Source organism: Ahaetulla prasina, chromosome 3 (assembly GCF_028640845.1).
Source record: "Ahaetulla prasina isolate Xishuangbanna chromosome 3, ASM2864084v1, whole genome shotgun sequence".
In the NCBI taxonomy this organism is placed as follows: Eukaryota; Metazoa; Chordata; class Lepidosauria; order Squamata; family Colubridae; genus Ahaetulla; species Ahaetulla prasina.
Window position 1 is genome coordinate 8,848,480 of NC_080541.1, and position 21,593 is coordinate 8,870,072.

The 21,593-nt window shown below is 40.0% G+C and overlaps 1 protein-coding gene across 1 annotated transcript; it reads right to left on the reverse strand.

The window, feature by feature from the left end:
- Positions 1-1,719: 1,719 nt before the first annotated feature.
- Positions 1,720-21,054, reverse strand: LOC131194184 (proto-oncogene Mas-like; the record flags this gene model as incomplete). Its single annotated transcript, XM_058174910.1, has 4 exons — positions 1,720-5,964; positions 6,114-6,174; positions 11,869-12,282; positions 20,997-21,054. Coding segments are annotated over 4 exons (1,539 nt in total), but the record flags the coding sequence as incomplete, so codon positions are not given.
- Between the last annotated feature and the right edge of the window lie 539 nt (positions 21,055-21,593).

The window sequence follows — 21,593 nt, forward strand, 5'->3', positions numbered from 1 at the left end:
ATTGTATTGATGTCAGAGATGTGGTGAAAGTCCCAAACAGGCGAGCTGTATTCTAGAATTGGTCTAGCAAATGTTTTATATGCTCTGGTTAGTGGTGTGGTGTTTTTGGAAAAGAAGCTACGCAAGATTAGGTTTACAACTCTTAGAACTTTTTTTGCTATGTAGTTGCAGTGGGCTTTGGCACTTAGATCATTTGACATGAAAACTCCAAGCTCTTTAACGGGATGGGGGTCAGCTGTAAGGTAATGTCCATCAAGTATGTACCTAGTGTTCATACTTAATGTTTGTCACCTAGACAAAATAATCCCCACTATCTATTGGCTCCTTCCCTCCCCCCCCTCACACCTTAAGAATGTGGCGAGACCGAAAACCCCTCCTTACATAGTAAAGAGAAAGAAAAGGAATAAATGAGTATAAGAGAGAGCTAAATAAAATGGATGCACATTTGGGCTCATCAGCAAACTTCCACCATTTGACCCATTTACTCCTCCAAAATGTGCATGTGGTGTATCCCAATTTTTTTCCCAAACAAAACCTTTTTTTTCCTTGCAAAATGTTCTTTAATCTTGTTTTGAAACAGTTAAAAATACTACAAACTAAGGAGAAAAAAATATATTTTCTGCTCATCGATAGTGACTGTTTCCCAATGAAATATAAATAATACAAGATATTACAGGCTGTCCTTGACTTAAGGACCACATTTATTTATTTTATTTTTATTTATTTATTTTGTCACACAGTATATTATATAAGCATAAGCATGAAATAACTATACAATATATAAGCATATAAATATAAATATTAAGGGGCGTGCATAAGAGCACAAAAGTGCCTACTGTTCCTGTCCTATTGTTCCCTTCATCATATCAAATTGATATAGTTGATGCATATTTTTTTACATATATGTATATATTTTCTTCAAAATATGTTGTTTTATCTATGACAATTGTTTGTATATACTGTTGTGACAAAAAGAAATAAAAAAAATAAGCATACGTATGTAATAACTATATTAATTGGATATAATGGAGGGAAACAATAGGACAGGAATGCTAGGCACAATTGTGCTCTTATGCACGCCCCTTACAGACCTCTTAGGAATGGGGTGAGGTCAATAGTAGATAGTCTTTGGTTAAAGCTTTGGGGATTTTGGGAAGAGACCACAGAGTCTGGTAGCGTATTCCAAGTATTAACAAGTCTGTTACTGAAGTCATATTTCCTGCAGTCAAGATTGGAGTGGTTAACATTAAGGTTAAATCTATTGTGTGCTCCTGTATTGTTGCAACTGAAGTTGAAGTTGACCCTAGAATTGCAGTCGTTAAACATTGTTAAAATTAAAGGAGGCGCCTTGTGATTCCTTGTTCAACAACAAGAACCCTAGTACTTCCAGTTGTAGTTGTTAAATCATTTAACAATTGCTCAAGTCATTAAATGGATGGATTCCTAGATAAGAATCATTCCTCCCACCCATCTCATGTCCATCTATGTTTTTGCAGGTTGACACTGATGGTGGCAGTTCCAGATTCTATTACCACCCAGCTGACCTTCAACCCCAAGAGCTGTTTCCAAGCTGGCAAGCCTTTCCCTTTGCCCGCAGACTTCCCAAAAGAAAATAATTCATGATGCAGCTGCTGGGCATAACTATCAAGTGATCAAGGGCAGGAAATCAAGTACAAGAAAACAATTTGTTTAGAATAGCTTCTTTATTTGCTTTGCATATAGACAGGAATCTTGCCAGACTAAAGTACACTCTGCATCTCTATCAGATAAACCCTATGCAGGTTTTAGAGAGAATCTTTTCTCAGCCTCTTTCTGCACACCAACAACTGAAGGCTGATTTGCCTTTTAGCTCCTTGAGAAAGAGGCCTTCCCTCCTGCAAACAGGTGTCCAATTCCGTAACACAAACCAAAGTAAAAATTTATTTTGGTCATAGACCAGAATAAAAAGACTAGAATGCAAACAAAAGCTGAACAATGATAAAATACATAAAGTGCAAAAATATTTTGAGAAGCAAATATCGAAATCTAACTGCAGTACCTACAGCTACATCTATATGTCTGTATCTTTACCTCTATCATCGCTAGCTCTCTTTATCTCTATATCTATCATCTATAACTATATCTATATCTCTATACCATCTATATTTTTCTATCTATTTTTCATCTATCATCTGTCTATCTGTCTGTCTGTCTGTCTGTCTGTCTGTCTGTCTATCTATCTATCTATCTATCTATCTATCTATCATTTATCTATCTATTATCTATCATATATATCATCTACATCTATACAGTGGTACCATGTTACTCATCATTAATTGGCTCCAAGGGGTGTAATGATTGCTCAAAACAAATGTTTGCTCTAAAGGATAATATGTGCAGTGAGAATTGAGTAGCAAACAAACGATGAGTACTGGGACAAAAGTTTTGCATCAAAATGTATTGAGTAACAAACTTGAAGAGTTTCAAAGCAGTTGCATGCCAAGGTACCACTGTATGCTTCTATCTATGTATCTGTCTGTCTCTCATCTATCTCTCATCTATCTATCTATCTATCTATCTATCTATCTATCTATCTATCTATCTATCTATCTATCTATCTATTTATCTATCTATCTATCTCTATCTTTCGACACTCACACTCATACCCTCACAACAAATCCTTTAAAAAATTCTTCTATTCCAAAAACAGCCTTAAAAAACTAAGAATAAAAACCCAGAAGAGGTTTGTGAATGAAAAGGAAAGATTACTAAGGTTCTTCTATTCCAGAATTTTGCCTGGTGAGGTTGGTGCCAGCTAGAAATACAGACTTGAAATCACAATAAAAGAGTGGCAGGAGGGGAGGCTTACTATTTATAATAGCATAGCATAGCATAGCATAGCATAGCATAGCATAGCATAGCATAGCATAGCATAGCATAACTATTGACACTTTGAATGTACACTAATCAGCATACATTAAAATGAAATTTGATTGCATTCAGCTCCAATATAAACTCCATGAACATGACATTATTACAGAAGCTACATATATTTAGTAAAAAAGCCACTATTTAATGATTATTAAATAGTAAAGTTATTAGAAAATATAATTGAATAATACTAAGTCTGAAAATCTTCAAGGTCAAAAATGACATATTTTGTGTTAAGCAGCTAAAACATTTCTTGTTAAACAAGTTCTTCGGATTGAAAAATGAGGACACAGCAACACTTCCTGTTTACATAGTTTTTGTTTTTAAGTATTTTGCTCAGTAAACTGTTTATTGTATCTTTGTATATAGACTGGAATCTTGCCAGACTAAAGTACACTCTGCATCTCTATCAGATAAATCTTATGCAGGTTTTAGAGAGGATCCCTTCTCAGCCTCTTTCTGCACACCAACAACTCAAGGCTGATTTGCCTTTTAGCTCCTTGAGAAAGAGGCCTTCCCTCCTGCAAACAGGTGTCCAATTCCGTAACAGAAATCAAAGTAAAAATTTATTTTGGTCATAGACCAGAATAAAAAGACTAGAATGCAAACAAAAGCTGAACAATGATAAAATACATAAAGTGCAAAAATATTTTGAGAAGCAAATATCGAAATCTAACTGCAGTATCTACAGCTACATCTATCTTTATATCTATATCTATCATCTATAACTATATCTATATCTCTATTCCATCTATATTTGTCTCTCTAATTATCATCTATCATCTGTCTACCTGTCTGTCTGTCTGTCTGTCTATCTATCTATCTATCTATCTATCTATCTATCTATCTATCAATCATTTATCTGGCTATTATCTATCATATGTATCATCTACATCTATACAGTGGTACCATGTTACTCATCATCAATTGGCTCCAAGAGGTGTAATGATTGCTCAGAACAAATGTTTGCTCTAAGGGATAATATATGTAGTGAGAATTCAGTAGCAAACAAATGAGTACTGGGACAAAAGTTTTGCATCAAAATGTATTGAGCAACAAACTTGAAGAGTTTCAAAGCAGTTGGATGCCAAGGTACCACTGTATGATTTTATCTCTGTATCTGTCTCTCATCTATCTATCTATCTATCTATCTATCTATCTATCTATCTATCTATCTATCTATCTATCTATCATCTATCATCTATTTATCTATCTATCTATCTTTCTATCTATCTATTTTTCGACACCCACACCCATACCCTCACAAATCCTTAAAAAGTCCTTCTATTCCAAAAAAAGCCAAACAAAATTAAGAATAAAAACCCAGAAGAGGTTTGCGAAAGAAAAGGAAAGATTACTAAGATTCTTCTATTCCACAATTTTGCCAGGTGAGGTTGGTGCCAGATAAAAATAAGGAATTGAAATCACCCTAAAAGACTGGCAGGAGGGGAGGCTTACTATCAATAATAGGATAGGATAGGATAGGATAGGATAGGATAGCATAGCATAGCATAGAACAGAACAGAACAGAACAGAACAGAACAGAACAGAACAGAACAGAACAGAACAGAACAGAATAGAATAGAATAGAATAACTTTATTGACACTTTGAATGTACACTAATTAGCATACATTAAAATGAAATTTCATTGCATACAGCTCTCAAAGAGTCACCACCTCCAATATACACTCCATGAACTTGACATTATTACAGAAGCTGCATATATTTAGTAAAAAAACAAAGCCACTAATTAATTATTATTAATAATAAACTTAGTATAAAATATAATTGAATGATATTATGCCTGAAATTTTTCAAGATCAAAAATGTCATATTTTCTTTTAAGCAGCTTTTTCGGATTGAAAATTATGGACCCATCAATACTTCCTGTTTACATAGTTTTTGTCTTTAAGTGCTATGCTCAGTAAATTTGATCACATCTGTGTGTTCTTAACGAAAGCACATATGATATCCAAAATAAGCTTGTACCTTAAAATATTTTATATGCAATATTTATGACTCTTAATAATTGGGTTTCATTTGTGGTTTACTGCTCTTCCGTGCTTCCCTTCTCATCCTTGAAGACTCTTTGCAGAGCAACCTTGTAAGATGCTCTGGGCTGATCCTTTCCCCTCTTCTTCCTCCCCACTAAAAAATAAAGAAGAGGATTGATGCTGCTGTTGAGAGTGCCACATCCTACCCCAATGGTCAGGAGGAGGGGATTATAGGAAACAAAATGTTCAAGGACATAAAAGACATTCATTGGGAGAGAAAACAGGAGGAAGAAGAGGAGAGCCAGAAAGATGGTGATAAGAAGTTTCCTTTGATTGCGTTGCATTTTAGACCTCATATAAATCCAGAGTGTCACAGAAGACACAACCATGAGAGGCGTACAAAGTAAACCATTCACAATCAGCTGGTAAAACAAAGGTGAACTTCCATAGGTTCTGGTCTGGTGGAGAATGAAATGCACCGCAGAGAGCAAGAAGGAGAGGATCCAGATGAGGCCACAAACAAGAGTGGACAGATATGGGGGACGATGGCAGCGATGCCAGAGTGGGAAGTGGACAGCCACACACCTGTCCAGGCTGATGGCCGTCAGCAGAAACTGGCTGGCAGAATAAGTGAAGAAAAAGAACTCAAAAAGTAAGAAGAAAAAGGCATTGATAAGGTATGTTTGGTGATTCAGAGTAAACACTGACACACATATAAGTGCAGTAATGAGGGATATGATGACCCCAAAATCTGCGATGGAGAGATTCAGGATGAAAGTGGTGAAATGATTCTTTTTAATAGAAAAGGCCAGGAAATAAATTGTTGTTCCATTTCCCACCAGGCCTAAAATGCAAATAAGGGCAATGAAGCCATTGAGAAGATTTTGTGTTAAATTATCAAACAGTTGATCAAAAGGAGACGAAAAAATTTCTGGTATTTTAGAAACATTTGGAGTAGTATTCCAATAGTTCCAAACGATTTCAGTAGTATTGAAAGGCAAGTCTACCACTTCAGAACCACTTTCAGGACTTAGAGGAATTCGAAATTCGTTCTGTATCCTAATAACACAAGGAAAGAAAAAGAGAATCAGTCCTTGTTAGTGAAATGCATACGTACTGTAGGAAGGCCCACCCGCTTCCCAGATTAAAATATTCTTTATCCTTAATATTAAAAAGTGGCAGAATATTTTGTATCATAATATACTTACTCATGTATTCTGTGTATCACAGGAGAGAAGCCTGGTAGTATTTCTGGGATTGATGCATTACCTAAGGAAGCAATGATAGTAGGTCATTATTTTGATCAATAGCAGCCGGCAGCAAAAATGCGAATGTGCTTTAGAATTTCATCCACCCAGATTTCTTTCTTCCTGAATGGGAGTCTGTGAATGTATAAATAAAATAATCTCTCTCATTGCCCCGATCATTAGCCAATATTCAGTCTTTGTGATCCTCTAATCTGCTCCAGAATTATTTAACCTGATAATTAATTCAAAATAATTTTTTTAAAATGTTCATTTTGAATAGGAAACTATTTTCCCAACCCTTGCATTTCCTTCATTTTCAGAAATGCTTTTAGCCCCTAATTATTATTATTTTTCTAATTAAAGAAGAACGAAGAGGTTGATTCCATCCTTGTGTCCTTCCAAAGGACAATTCGGGGAGGATGTGGCCGGCAGGAAGTGACAGGTCTCAGTGTATTGATATTCTCCAAAATAGGGGTCACCAACCTTTCGGACCTCAGGGACCACTAAATTCATAATTTTAAATCCTGTGGACCACTAATATGATCTGCCTAATGAGTGGCTGGGTGGGCGTGACAAGATGGTCATGTGACTGGGTGGGCGTGGCCAACTCAATGTCACTCACATTGAGGGGCGCCTTGCCAACCTCTACTCGCCACTCCTCGCCTGCCTGCCTGGGCTCTTTAGGGCCCCAACGGAAAGCAGTTGTTGGAGCTAAGCAGCTACCAAGAGAAAGAATTGGCAAAACAGCTCAGTTCAAATTGGATCTGACCAAGAAGGAGACTCAGCAGAAGCACCTCACTGAGGACTACAAGCATAGGCTTTCCAAGCAGAGGGAAGACCTGGGAGAGTGCAAGGCCAGGTACCTGCGCCAGGTGGCTCAGTGAGCTGAGATGGTCAGCCAGCTCCAGGCCATGATGCAGTCCCACCGGAATAAAGCCCTCTGGCTCTTCACCACCAGTGGTGCTTCCCTACAGCCTTCACCCAAAGCCCTGCACCAAGACGCTGAAGCAGACCCCAAGTCAGAATTTCTGCCCCCCACGCTGCCTCCCACAAAAAGACCCGGAAGGGGGAGACTCTTCGCAGCAACACAAACATTCATTGCATGTATCCGGCCCAGAGGCCTTAGTTTGAGGACCTCTGATTTAGTGCAATATTAAAAAAATGCAAATAATTTTTCTGGGGACCACCAAAATTTTCTCATGGACCACCAGTGGTCCACGGACCACCAGTTGGTGACCACTGCTCCATAAAAACTTAGTTTAAGAATAATTCCATTGGAAGCCATTTTGTGAACGCATCCACTGAATGTTTTGCAGATTAATAGATTAGCAGAGTTGGAAGGGATCTTGTAGATCATCTAGTCCAATCCCTGTGTGCACACACACACACACAAGCAGGAGACACTACACCAGTTCTGACAAATGGTAGCCCAATCTCTTCTTGGAATCTTCCAGTGATAAAATGCCAACACAATCCCCAACCTCAGGAGGGAATGGACAATAGGAACTCATGATTCGGTGATAGAGTTTCAATATTGGAACAAGCTCACAAATCATTATGAACACTTGAGGTTTTCGTTATCAGTAGTACCCACAAAGGAAAGGAAAGTGTATATATATAAAATAGTTTTCATGATATTCATACTTTTGGCGTAATTAAATTGCTGCTCCATTGTGCAAAAAGTGTTGTTTCCTTGCTTAGAAGAGTTCACGCCCGCGGATAAGGTGGACCACCTGGGGCACTGTAGTTTAAAGGGAAATAAAATTATTAAAAGAAAGAAAACTTGACTGTTCTTCTGACTGTCAAAATGGCTGAAAGAAATTGTATTCTTGGAGAATTCCAAGTCATTATTGGTTTGCCGTCTACACACAAAGCAATAAAATGTATTTACAGTCCAAGACCAAATGCAATCAAAAGATCAGGAATACATTTACAAGAACCCTAAGAAAGACGTTTTTAAAAATGAGGAAAATCTTCAAAAAATGAGGCAGTTTTTTCAGTTAATAACATGAGAAAAAAAATTGTAAAAAAATATTTAGATTTATTGGAGTCAGAGATGAGAAGACTGGTGTCACACCAGTCTGGAAAAAAGTTGCTGGGAAATTGAGTTTAATGTCTATGGAGATTCTTAATCATCCAAATGGTGGTTGTCCGAAAAGTCAACTGGACTTTCTTTGTATTTTCTTTGAAAACATTCTGTTTCTTGTCTAGGACCTTCTTCGGTTCTCAGTTAAAGTGAGTTTCATCAGACAATCCTGTGGAATTAAGTAATCCTTATGATTTATATTGATATATTGACCATCATTTTTGCTGTAAATGTTGTAACTTGATGAAGTTATCTTTTCTTTTATGTACACTGAGAGCATATGCACCAAGACAAATTCCTTGTGCATCCAATCACACTTAGCCAATAAAAATTCTATTAACTGATGCTCCCAAAGTCTTAGCCTGAACCCAAAATGGAGTATTTTGGAAATAACAAATTACTATAGCACAAGCTCTGCCTTTGTTATAGCCATACCTGATAATGATAAGAGGAATCTCCTGAAGGAAGAAGAGGTTTTTTCCAGAATCTAAGGACAAGATCTTTTTCAGTGAATCCTGTTGGTATTCCCTTGATGCAAGCACAGTCAAAAAGGAGAATTGAGCTGGACCAAGCTGCAAACTTTCTCAGAAAACTTGTTTGATATTCTTTTCTGTATTCTACATGTTTAAATGTTATTGCACACAATATGCAAAAGAAGTGATTAAAGAGGCAATCATATTTTGAAAGAAGGGACAACCAAAAGGCACTTGTTAGAGAAGCAACCTATTCTGGACATTGAATTCTTGAAGTCCAGGACCCTTAAAGGAAAGGAACATCTTATGGAAGCAATTGTATTAGGTGTGACAGCAATTTCCTTTTATTATTTATTAAGTTTATATGCTGCTCATATCACTGTTAAGGAGATTCTGAGTAGCTTGTTAAGCAAATGACTCCAGGAAACAGTGCAAGCTTCCGCCATTTTGCCTTGTCTGCAAATGTTGCTGTTTACTATACATTTTTGACCAAATGCCCTTTTTGTTCTGATTGGTTTTTAACCAAAGAGCCAAAATCTTGAAGGAATTTTTTATGGCTGTAAGGAGAAGATTCCTGAAAGGAACAATAGGTCTCCATGCCTTATGCGAAGAAACTGGAGGGTCTTTTTCTATTTATTTACCGTTCTATTTATTTATCCTTTTTAAAAAGTGTAGTGTCAGGAGCAAGGAACCAAGAATGACACAGAATACTCAGAGTAGTTTCTTTATTGTTGCTCGCCCATAGCCAGGAATCTTGCCAGAATAAAGTGTACTCTGCATAACTATTAAACATACTCTATGAAAGGGAAAGTCCACTCTGGATCTGTTCATGAATACTAAGAATCCAAGGCTGGTTTGCCTTTTAGCTTCTTTGCAACAATCCTGTCCCCTCCAATGACCATGCACATCCCACCACATGTAATGGATCTACAATAGTCTTCCTGTATTTCCTTCCAAACATTTCTCATGAAATCTGAAAATCTGAAGAAGAAATGCTTTCAACATTTTGCCCAAAATGAAGAGGATTTCAGTGAATTTCTCATGAGTGGAACCTAGAGGCCTTCCACTTACTTGGATAGTAGGGATTGAAAGGATAGGATAGGAATGATTTGACTCTCCATGTAGAATCCCCTTCAAAAGATCTGCAGCCCCTCTGTATTCTCACATTTGGATTCAATCCCAAAGCAAAGGTGGAGAAGAAACTAAACCTCTGGTCCTAATGACCGACCCAGACTGGATCCTTATATTTGCCTTCAGCCAGGAGAGGTAACTCCTCTGTTTAAGCTTTCTCAGCTTAGGAAGAATGGGTTGGGTCAGCTTTTTCATTAAAACAACCTGGAAATTTTGACTTTTGCCAGAGTAGAGTAGAGTAGAGTAGAGTAGAGTAGAGTAGAGTAGAACAGAGCAGAGCAGAGCAGAGCAGAGCAGAGCAGAGCAGAATAGAATAGAATAGAATAGAATAGAATAGAATAGAATAGAATAGAATAGAATAGAATAGAATAGAATAGAATAGAATAGAATAGAATAGAATAGAATAGATTTTTTTATTGGCCAAGTGTGATTGGACACACAAGGAATTTGTCTTTGGTGCTTATGATCTCAGTGTACATAAGGGGAATAAAATACATTCATCAAGAGTAAAAAGATACAATACTTAGTGATAGTCAAGGTTACTAATAAGCTATCAAATCGTACTGGGAGATAAATAAAAACAATAAATAAAAACAATATAAATTGAAAGATACAAGTACCATGGTTATAGTCAGAAGTGGAAAGAGATAGGTACTAATGAGGTTGAGAAGAAGAATACAGTCTTAGCAGTTATTTTATAGTGTTGTGGGAATTAGTTGTTACACAGAGTGATGGCATTCGGGGGTGGGGGGAACTGTCCTTGTGTCTAGTTGTTCTGGTGTGCAGAGTCCTATAGCATCATTTTGAAGGTAGATGTTGAAACAATTGATGTCCAGGGTGTGAGAAAACTGGATTGGCTCTTAAGACTGGATTTTGAATTGTTTCCTCTGTGCTCCTGTTGAAAATGAAACCACCCAGGCAAACTTTCTTTCCAACTTAGTTGTTGGTTTACATTCCTTTCTTCATTTAGAGGAGTGGAGACTGGGTGGGGTTATGATTCTCTCTCTCTCTCTCTTTCTCTCTTTTTCTGTCTCTCTCTCTTTCTCTCTCTCTCTCTCTCTCTTTCTGTCTGTCTGTCTGTCTCTTTCTTTCTCTCTCTCTCTTTCTCTCTCTCTCTGTCTCTCTCTCTGTCTGCTCTCTCTCTTTGTCTGTCTCTCTTTCTCTGTCTCTGTCTCTCTCTTTCTGCCTCTTTCTCTGTCTCTGTCTCTCTCTGTCTCTTTCTCTCTCTCTTTCTCTGTGTGTGTGTCTCTCTCTCACTGTCTCTCTCTCTCTGTCTTTCTGCCTCTTTCTCTGTCTCTGTCTGTCTGTCTCTCTTTCTGTCTCTCTCTCTTTCTGTCTCTTTCTCTTTCTGCCTCTCTCTCTCTCTCTCTCTCTGTGTGTATGTGTGTCACTCTCTCTGTCTCTCTCTGTCTCTCTCTGTATATCTCTCTCTCTTTCTGTCTCTCTTTCTCTCTCTCTATCTCTTTCTGTCTCTCTCTCTTTCTGCCTCTTTCTCTGTCTCTCTCTGTGTATGTGTCACTCTCTCTGTCTCTCTCTGTGTCTCTCTCTCTGTATATCTCTCTCTCTTTCTTTCTGTCTGTCTGTCTGTCTCTTTCTGTCTCTCTCTGTGTGTGCGTGTTCTTGGGAAGTACAGATTCCTCACCTCTAATCTACAAAAGAATGGAAGAGGGAGACTAAACAGATCTTTTATTAAATGGCAGAATAAACTTTGCGATCGGCATCCACATCCTCATTTATTTTATTTGTCTGTCTGTCTGTCTGTCTCTTTCTGTCTCTCTCTCTGTGTGCGTGTTCTTGGGAAGTACAGATTCCTCACCTCTAATCTACAAAAGAATGGAAGAGGGAGACTAAACAGATCTTTTATTAAATGGCAGAATAAACTTTGCGATCTGCATCCACATCCTCATTTATTTTATTTGTCTATCTGTCTGTCTGCCTACCTTTTTTTTTTTTCCCTGCACGGGGCATCGCAGTTTTCCCATTAAAAAATTTCCATTTTTTAAACTTATGAACAACGACGACTTACCGCGGCAAGCAAAGCGGTTGTCCGGCCTGCCGGAGTCACTCAAAATCCTCCTTTCAGTGTTAACGGGATCGGAAACCTCGCGGGCAGGACGAACGGTGGGATCCCGGTAGGCATGCAAAATGACACAGCCGTGCAAGCTGACACTATTGCTGGGTGACCATAAGGAGGCTGGGATGACTTGGCTGCCCTTATAAAGCAGCCCCGGTTCCTCCCTTCGTCCCTTTCGGAGCGGAGCTTTCTCGGATGCAACTCGGGGGCTCCGTCGCGGGCGGGGCAGGGAAATCTGGACGGCCGCGTTGGGAAGATGCTTTGGAAGAGGCGCTTTCGGGCTGGCAAAACGGACAACGCTCCCGGAGGGGGCTTGGAAGACCCCATCGCCCTCCTGGACGAGAGATCTGGACTCCGGATCCCCAGCTAACCGGATTGAAGCCAGAGGTGGAGAAAAGAAAAAATATCTGTGGATTATTAAGAGCAACAGCCGTTTATATCAATGGAGATTCTCAGTCATCCAGGTCGCGGTTGTCGCAAAGGTGCTTTTTCAAGAGGCAACTGGACTTTTTTTTTTTTTCCCCTTTGCTCACCTTGGGGAGCAACGGCCATCATCATAAAACCAACATCCTGGGATCGCTCTTGTGGGAGGAAAGGAATATAAACGACATCCGAAATTCAGCCTGGCTGAATTTTCCCACCGCAGAGGGCGGACATCGGTAGCCGAAATGGATGTTTTTATTAAAAAAGGGGAAATTACGTTGCTGGTCTCCCTCCTTCTCTCTCTCTCTCTCTCCTTTTCTTTTATTTTGCCCTTGGGGCGCGTTTGTTTCTTCCAAGAACTTTTTTCGCCGGATTAATGGAATTTCCACTCTAGAGAGACTCACATTGGCATCGTTTAGGCAATCAGGTGAAAGTTTTAATATTTTCCTCGGGATTTTTTTTACTGGTTTTGACTTTGATTTTAAACGACTGATGTGCAAGCTGCCCAGTTCGCACGATGGTTTTTCTTTGCACTTTTATTACTTTTATTCTCTTATGTACACCGAGAGTTTATGCATCGAAGACAAATTCCTTGTGTGTCCAATCACACTCCGCCAATTAAAAATTATATCCTATTCTATTCTACACAGTTGTCGTTTTTTTAAAGTAGTTTGATTGTAAGCCACCTAGAAAGCTTTTGGCCATTGGACAATTTGAAACTCTAAATAAATAACATTTTATTCCCTTGTCGGAGGCTCTCTCTCATCTCCAAATCTCTCTCATCTTTCTCCTTCTCCCTCCCTCTCCTTCTCTCTCTCTCTCTCCATCTCTCTCTTATCTCCATATCTCTCTCTCTCATCTCTCTCTCTCTCCCTCCCTCTCCTTCTCTCTCTCTCTTATCTCCACCTCTGTCTCTCTCTTATCTTCATCTTTCTCTCTCTCTCATCTCTTTCTCCCTCTCCCTCCCTCTCCTTCTCTCTCTTATCTCCATCTCTCATTTTTATAGCTTCTTAATCTCTGCCATCATCATCATCTTTCTCTCATTTTTAGGAAGCTTCTTTTTTAATATTAAACACTAATTCAAACTAATATACAGTAAGGGAGAAAAAAGAAAGAAAGCAGAGAGAGAGCAATAGGTGCAGGAACATAAAAAGATCAAGAAAAAAAGAAGATACAAAAAATGCCTTCCAATATTCTATGCAGCAGTTATAAACACTATTACATTTTAAACTCTCTCTCTCTCTCTCTCTCTCTCTCCAAAATTATATCATAACTCTTTGGATATTTCTCCTCACATTCTTAAAAAGTTTACCATTTAGTAAATGTGCCTACCGTTCCTGTTGTATTGTTTGCTTGTTTTTTCTTCTTATATATATATATGCTTATACTTCCTTATATTACCTCATATATATGTTTATATACTATATAATCTTTTTATGTGATGCTTATATATATTGTTGTGACAAAATAAATAAATAAATAAATAAAAATAAAATTGGTCTCATGCTGCAGATACCTTCTGCGATTTCTGTAAAATGATGTTCCTGGAGTCTTAAGAAAGTAGAGATTCCTCCTTGTATTTCAGATTATCTTTTTTAATTTTTATTTTGCATCCTACTGTTCTAAAATTCGTAGGAGTTTCATTTCATCTCCAGTTTCTGTCAAACTTTAGGGCAGTCTTTGTTGGCGTGTTATCCTAACTGAAAGTAAGATTTTAGAGATGGAAAAACAAGTGACGAAAACTTCAAAATGCAGGATGCGGTAATCCAGATATAACCATTGAAAAGGAACATGTTAGTGGTCATTTTTCTCTGCTCTTCCTGGTTCAGTTCGAACACGTGTGACCAACATAGAATTGAGGACAGTGGAGTGGATACGACATGATCTCTTCATCCATCAATCTGAAACATAGAAGAGTAATTCCCAAAAAGTGGAAGATCACTCTTGGCAAGCATAGAGGGAAAGTGGGAGCAATCCAGCATTAACATGAACCTTTGGGAAAGATAGTTTTGGAAAATGTGCAGTGGCTATAAGCAAACACATGATTCCTACACAAAGCAGTGATTTATTATTAATTTATTTGCTAAATTTAAATCCTTCCTTTTGTTGAACATTCAGAGCAGATAACAACATATAAAACAGAAAGTATAACCCACAAGAATAGATGGTTACAATTTTAATTAAAGCAAAATTAAAATCAGTGTCACTAAAACTGAAATCCATTGTGCAGTATAATTAAACATGCATGACATATTAATGAAGCATATATATTGGATGGACGTCATGTGGATAGCAATAGCAACAGCACTTATATACCGCTTCACAGTGCTTTACTGCCCTCTCTAAGTGACTTACAGAGTCAACCTATTTGCCTGGCTCCTCATTTTACTGACCTCGGAAGGATGGAAGGCTGAGTCAACCTTGAGCCTGGTGAGATTGGAACTGCCAAATTGCAGGCAGCCAGCAGTCAGCAGAAGTAGCCTGCAGTATTGCACTCTAACCACTGTGCCACCTCGGCTCTTCAGAATCTTCACCATGCTAACTCAGCTTTTATGGACTATCCCTTGGACCAGGGAAGAAGATGGTTCCTCTTTTTTGACTGAGTTCTTGTGTTCTTCAATGTGTGCGCTTATTCTTCTGTTGGTTTGTCCAATGTATGTGGTAGGGCAGGCGGTGCATGGGATTTCATATACTCCTTGATTTTCTAACTCGATTTTGTCCCATGCACCGCCTGCCCCACCACATACATTGGACAAACCAACAGAAGAATAAGCGCACACATTGAAGAACACAAGAACTCAGTCAAAAAAGAGGAACCATCTTCTTCCCTGGTCCAACACCTTAAAGCCACAGGACACGATATTGACTTTAAAAAGACCAGAACTATCGCCAAAACTGAACACTTTAACAGCAGAATAATCAGAGAAGCCATCGAGATAGAAAAACGCCCACACGGCATTAACAAACGAGATGATACCTCTCGCCTACCAGCCATTTGGAAACCTGCCCTTATTGACAAACGTGTCCCTAACACGAGGAATGACACCAGACCCACACTCACGAGGTCCACACAGGATGTCACCACCACACATCCACCCAGAAAGCAGACCCAAACCCACACTGATCATGAAGCACGACCAAGGACCAGAAGCCAGACCGCAGCTGCAACATTAGCCATTTCAAACCCCTCCAATTCATACATGCAGCAGACTGACACCCACTATGAAGATGTAGCACGACCACGAACACGAAGCCAAACAACAGCAATGCAGCTCACCAGCTCAAATCCCCCTGCAGCTCAGACTAATCTGAGCACAATCAAGCCCCCACCCAAACAGGACACATCCCCAGCCAATCAGAGCACCCAAAAAAAAAAAACCATCCAATCAGAGCACAGCCAAGCTCCCACCCAATCAGTTCAAACCCCCACTAGCAGTTAAAAAGGAAGAAACAGCAGCAGTCACACATTGCTCCCAGAAGCACGAAGCTGAAGCCTGAAGATGACGAATGAGACTTCGTCGAAACGTCACCAAGACACTTCCAATTTTACACGGGAGAAAACCTGAATGACCAAAGATCTACACACACACACACACACACACACACACACACACACACACACACACATATATATATATATGTGTGTGTGTGTGTGTGTGTGTGTGTGTGTGTGTGTGTGTGTGTGTGTGTATATGTGTGTGTATATATATATATATGTATATATATATATATGTTTTCTGAGGTTTTCGCGGGTGTTTGTATGTAGGTCTTTGGTTATTGGTCCAGGACACGATATTGACTTTAAAAAGACCAGAACTATCGCCAAAACTGAACACTTTAACAACAGAATAATCAGAGAAGCCATCGAGATAGAAAAACGCCCACACAGCATGAACAAACGAGATGATACCTCCCGCCTACCAGCCATTTGGAAACCCGCCCTTATTGACAAACGAGTCCTTAACATGAGGAATGACACCAGACCCACACTCACGAGGTCCACACAGGATGTCACCACCACACATCCACCCAGAAAGCAAACCCAAACCCACACTGATCAGGAAGCACGACCAAGGACCAGAAGCCAGACCGCAGCTGCAACATTAGCCACTTCAAACCCCTCCAATCCATACATGCAGCAGACTGACACCCACTACGAAGATGTAGCACGACCACGAACACGAGCCAAACAACAGCAATGCAGCTCACCAGCTCAAATCCCCTGCAGCTCAGACTAATCTGAGCACAATCAAGCCCCCACCCAAACAGGACACACCCCAGCCAATCAGAGCACAAAAACCCCCATCCAATCAGAGCACAGCCAAGCTCCCACCCAATCAGTTCAAACCCCACTAGCAGTTAAAAGGAAGAAACAGCAGCAGTCACATTGCTCCCAGAAGCACGAAGCTGAAGCCTGAAGATGACGAATGAGACTTCGTCGAAACGTCACTAAGACACTTCCAATTTTATGCGGGAGAAAACCCGAATAACCAAAGACCTACACACACACACACACACACACACACACACACACACACACACACACATATATATATATGTGTGTGTGTGTGTGTGTGTGTGTGTGTGTGTGTGTGTGTATATATGTGTATATATGTATATGTATGTATGTATGTATGTATGTATGTTTTCTGAGGTTTTCGCGGGTGTTTGTATGTAGGTCTTTGGTTATTGGTCCAGGACACGATATTGACTTTAAAAAGACCAGAACTATCACCAAAACTGAACACTTTAACAACAGAATAATCAGAGAAGCCATCGAGATAGAAAAACGCCCACACAGCATGAACAAACGAGATGATACCTCCCGCCTACCAGCCATTTGGAAACCCGCCCTTATTGACAAACGAGTCCTTAACATGAGGAATGACACCAGACCCACACTCACGAGGTCCACACAGGATGTCACCACCACACATCCACCCAGAAAGCAGACCCAAACCCACACTGATCAGGAAGCACGACCAAGGACCAGAAGCCAGACCGCAGCTGCAACATTAGCCACTTCAAACCCCTCCAATCCATACATGCAGCAGACTGACACCCACTACGAAGATGTAGCACGACCACGAACACGAAGCCAAACAGCAGCAGTGCAGCTCACCAGCTCAAATCCCCCTGCAACTCAGACTAATCTGAGCACAACCAAGCCCCCACCCAAACAGGACACACCCCCATCCAATCAGAGCACAAAAAAACCCCCATCCAATCAGAGCACAGCCAAGCTCCCACCCAATCAGTTCAAACTAGCAGTTAACTAGCAGTTAAAAAGGAAGAAACAGCTGCAATCACACATTGCTCCCAGAAGCACGAAGCTGAAGCCTGAAGATGACGAATGAGACTTCGTCGAAACGTCGCCAAGACACTTCCAATTTTACGCGGGAGAAAACTCGAATAACCAAAGATCTACATACAAACACCTAGGAAAACCTCAGAAAACATATATATATATATATATATATATATATATATATATATATATATATATATATATATATATATATATATATATATATATATATTTATATATATATATATATATATATATATATATATATATATATATATATATATATTTGTTTTCTGAGGTTTTCACGGGTGTTTGTATATAGGTCTTTGGTTGTTCGGGTTTTCTCCCGTGTAAAATTGGAAGTGTCTTGGACACAAGAGCACAAGAACACAAGAACACAAGAACTCATTCAAAAAAGAGGAACCAACTTCTTCCCTGGTCCAACACTTTAAAGTCACAGGACATGATATTGACTTTAAAAAGACCAGAACTATCGCCAAAACTGAACACTTTAACAACAGAATAATCAGAGAAGCCATTGAGATAGAAAAACGCCCACACAGCATGAACAAACGAGATGACACCTCCCGCCTACCAGCCATTTGGAAACCCGCCCTTATTGACAAACGAGTCCCTAACTCGAGGAATGACACCAGACCCACACTCACAAGGTCCACACAGGATGTCACCACCGCACAACCACCCAGAAAGCAGACCCAAACCCACACTGATCATGAAGCACGACCAAGGACCAGAAGCCAGACCGCAGCTGCAACATTAGCCATTTCAAACCCCTCCAATCCATTCATGCAGCAGACTGATACCCACTATGGAGATGTGGCGCGACCGCAAAGCCAAGCAACAGCTATGCAGCTCACCAGCTCAAATCCCCCTGCAGCATAGACTAGACTGAGCACAACCAAGCCCCCACCAACACAGGACACACCCCCATCCAATCAGAGCACAGAAAAACCCCCATCCAATCAGAGCACAGCCAAGCTCCCACCCAATCAGTTCAAACCCCCACTAGCAGTTAAAAGGAAGAAACAGCTGCGATCTCACATTGCTCCCAGAAGCACGAAGCTGAAGCCTGAAGATGACGAATGAGACTTCGTCGAAACGTCGCCAAGACACTTCCAATTTTACACGGGAGAAAACCCGAACAACCAAAGACCTATATATATGTATATATATATGTAGATCTTTGGTCATTCGGGTTTTCTCCCGCGTAAAATTGGAAGTGTCTTGGCGACGTTTCGACAAAGTCTCATTCGTCATCTTCAGGCTTCAGCTTCGTGCTTCTGGGAGCAATGTGTGACTGCTGCTGTTTCTTCCTTTTTAACTGAGATACCCACTGAATTCTTCTGATGGTTTACGCCAAACAGTAACATCTTTTGTTTTCCTAGCAACTCTCCATTCATTGTCCTCAATGTTATAGTACTGAATCATTGTATTTTTTAGCCTTGTAGCCAAAGAATCTATACCAGAAGTATCTTCCATTCTTTTTGTAACGCCTTTTAAGCAGATCTGGTGGTCCCAAAAAGCGCTATCAGATTCCACCCGCAGCCTAACGAAGTCTCTCCTCTTGCGATGGGGAAAGGAGATGTCAGCGTTTTGCCTTCATATATATATCTGTCTGTCTCTCTGTCTGTCTCTCTGTCTCTCTGTCTGTCTTTGGTTACTTGGGTTTTCTCCCACGTAAAATTGGAAGTGTCTTGGTGATGTTTCGACGAAGTCTCATTTGTCATCTTCAGGCTGGTGTTTACAGCTTCGTGCTTCTAGGAGCAATGTGTGATCGCAGCTGTGATGATGACAAATGAGACTTCATCGAAACATCGCCAATACACTTCCAATTTTACGTGGGAGAAAACCCGAATAACCAAAGACCTACATACAAATACCCGTGAAAACCTCAGAAAACAAATACACACACACACACACACACACACACACACATCTCCATGTTGATATCCATGTCCATCTCTATCTTTATCACTATTTCTATCTCTATCTCTAATCTATCTCTATCTATCTCTACCGCTCTTTCTCTCTACCTCTACTTCTACTCTTAATCAATCTATCTATCTATCTATCTATCTATCTATCTATCTATCTATCTATCTATCTATCTATCTATCTATCTATCTATCTATCTACCTACCTACCTACCTACCTACCTACCTACCTACCTACCTACCTACCTACCTATCTGTCCAGCTATCCAGCTATCTAGCTATCTCTCTCTATCATCTATCTCTAGCTCTATATCTTATACTAGTATATATATATGTGTGTATACACACACACACACACACACACACACACACACACACACTGGTATCGTGGTACTCATTGTTAATTGGTTCTGAGAGGCAGGATGAGTTCCAAACAAAATTTTCCCATCAGAATAATATAGTGAGTCAGTTGGCTGAAGGCAGCCAACAACAATAAGTTCTAGTTTGTGTGTTGAGGACCAAATAAGTACTGGAACAAAATGTTCATGTCAAAATGTGTCAAACCAAATTCAGTGAGTTTCAAAGAAGCTGAGTATCAGGGTGCCTCTCTCTCCCTCTCCCTTTCCCCCTATCACCTATCTATCTATTTACCTATCTATCTATCCATCCATCTATCATCTGTATACAAAAACACACACATACACACAATCCTTTAAAAACACCTCTATTCCAAAAGTAGCAATACAGAATTACAGAATAGAAACCCAGGGGAGATTTGTGTTCAAAGAAGAAAGGTCTACTAAGGTCTTCCTATTCCAGAACTTTGCCAGGTGAGGTTGGTGCCAGCTAAGAAATAAGGACTTGAAATACCTAGAAAAGATTGCCTGGAAGGAATTCTTATATTGACAGAAGCTACATATCTTTAGTCAAGAAAAAAAAGCCACTAATTAATGAGTATTAATAATGGAATCTAATTTTAAAATATAATTGAATGTTATTCTGTCTGAAATTTTTCAGAATCAAAAATGGCACGTTTTATTCCAAGAAACTTTATCCTGTACAGCACATTTTTCCCTTCTCTTTCATCTCCACTATATTTATATAAATTTGCACGTCACACAGAAAAATGCATAAAATAAATTTACACATTTTAAACATTTCATTCTGTAACACGTATTCTTAACACTACCTGTGTTTCTACGAAAGTAAGACCAGGTTTTATATTAATTTTTGCTCCAAAGGCTGCATTAGGGTTCTAGGACTCTAGGACTGACTCATGAGTGGAACCTAGAACCTATTTATTTATTTATTTTCTTCTTCTTCTTCTTTTTTCCTACAGGGGGCATCGCAGTTTTGATTCCCCTTTTTCAAACCTATGAATAACGTCGACTTACCGCGGCTGTCAAAGCGGTTCTCCGGCCGGCCGGAGTCCCTCAAAACCTTCCTTTCAAGTTACGGGATGCGAAACTTTGCGGGCAGGAGAAAGGGTGGGATCCCGGTAGGCGTGCAAATGACGCAGCCGTGCAAGCTGACACTATTGTGACCAAAAGGAGGCTGGGCTGACTTGGCTGCCCTTATAAAGCAGCCCCGGTTCCTCCCTTCGTCCTTTTCGGAGCGGAGCTTTCTCGGATGCAGCTTTGGGGCGACCATCGCGGGCGGGGCAGGGAAATCTGGAGAGCCGCGTTGGGAAGATGCTTCGGAAGCGGCACTTTCGGGCTGGCAAAACGGACAACGCTCCCGGAGCGGCCTGGAAGACCCCGTCGCCCTTCTGGACGAGAGATTTGGACTCAGCTAACCGGGTTGAAGCCAGAGGTGGAGGGGAAAACAAATTATCTGGGGATTATTAAGAGCAACAGCCGTTTATGTCTATGGAGATTCTCAGTCATCCAGGTCGCGATTGTCCCAAAGGTGTTTTTTCAAGAGGCAACTGGACTCCCCCCCCCCTTTGCTCACCTTTGGGAGCAACGGCCATCATCATAAACCATCATCCT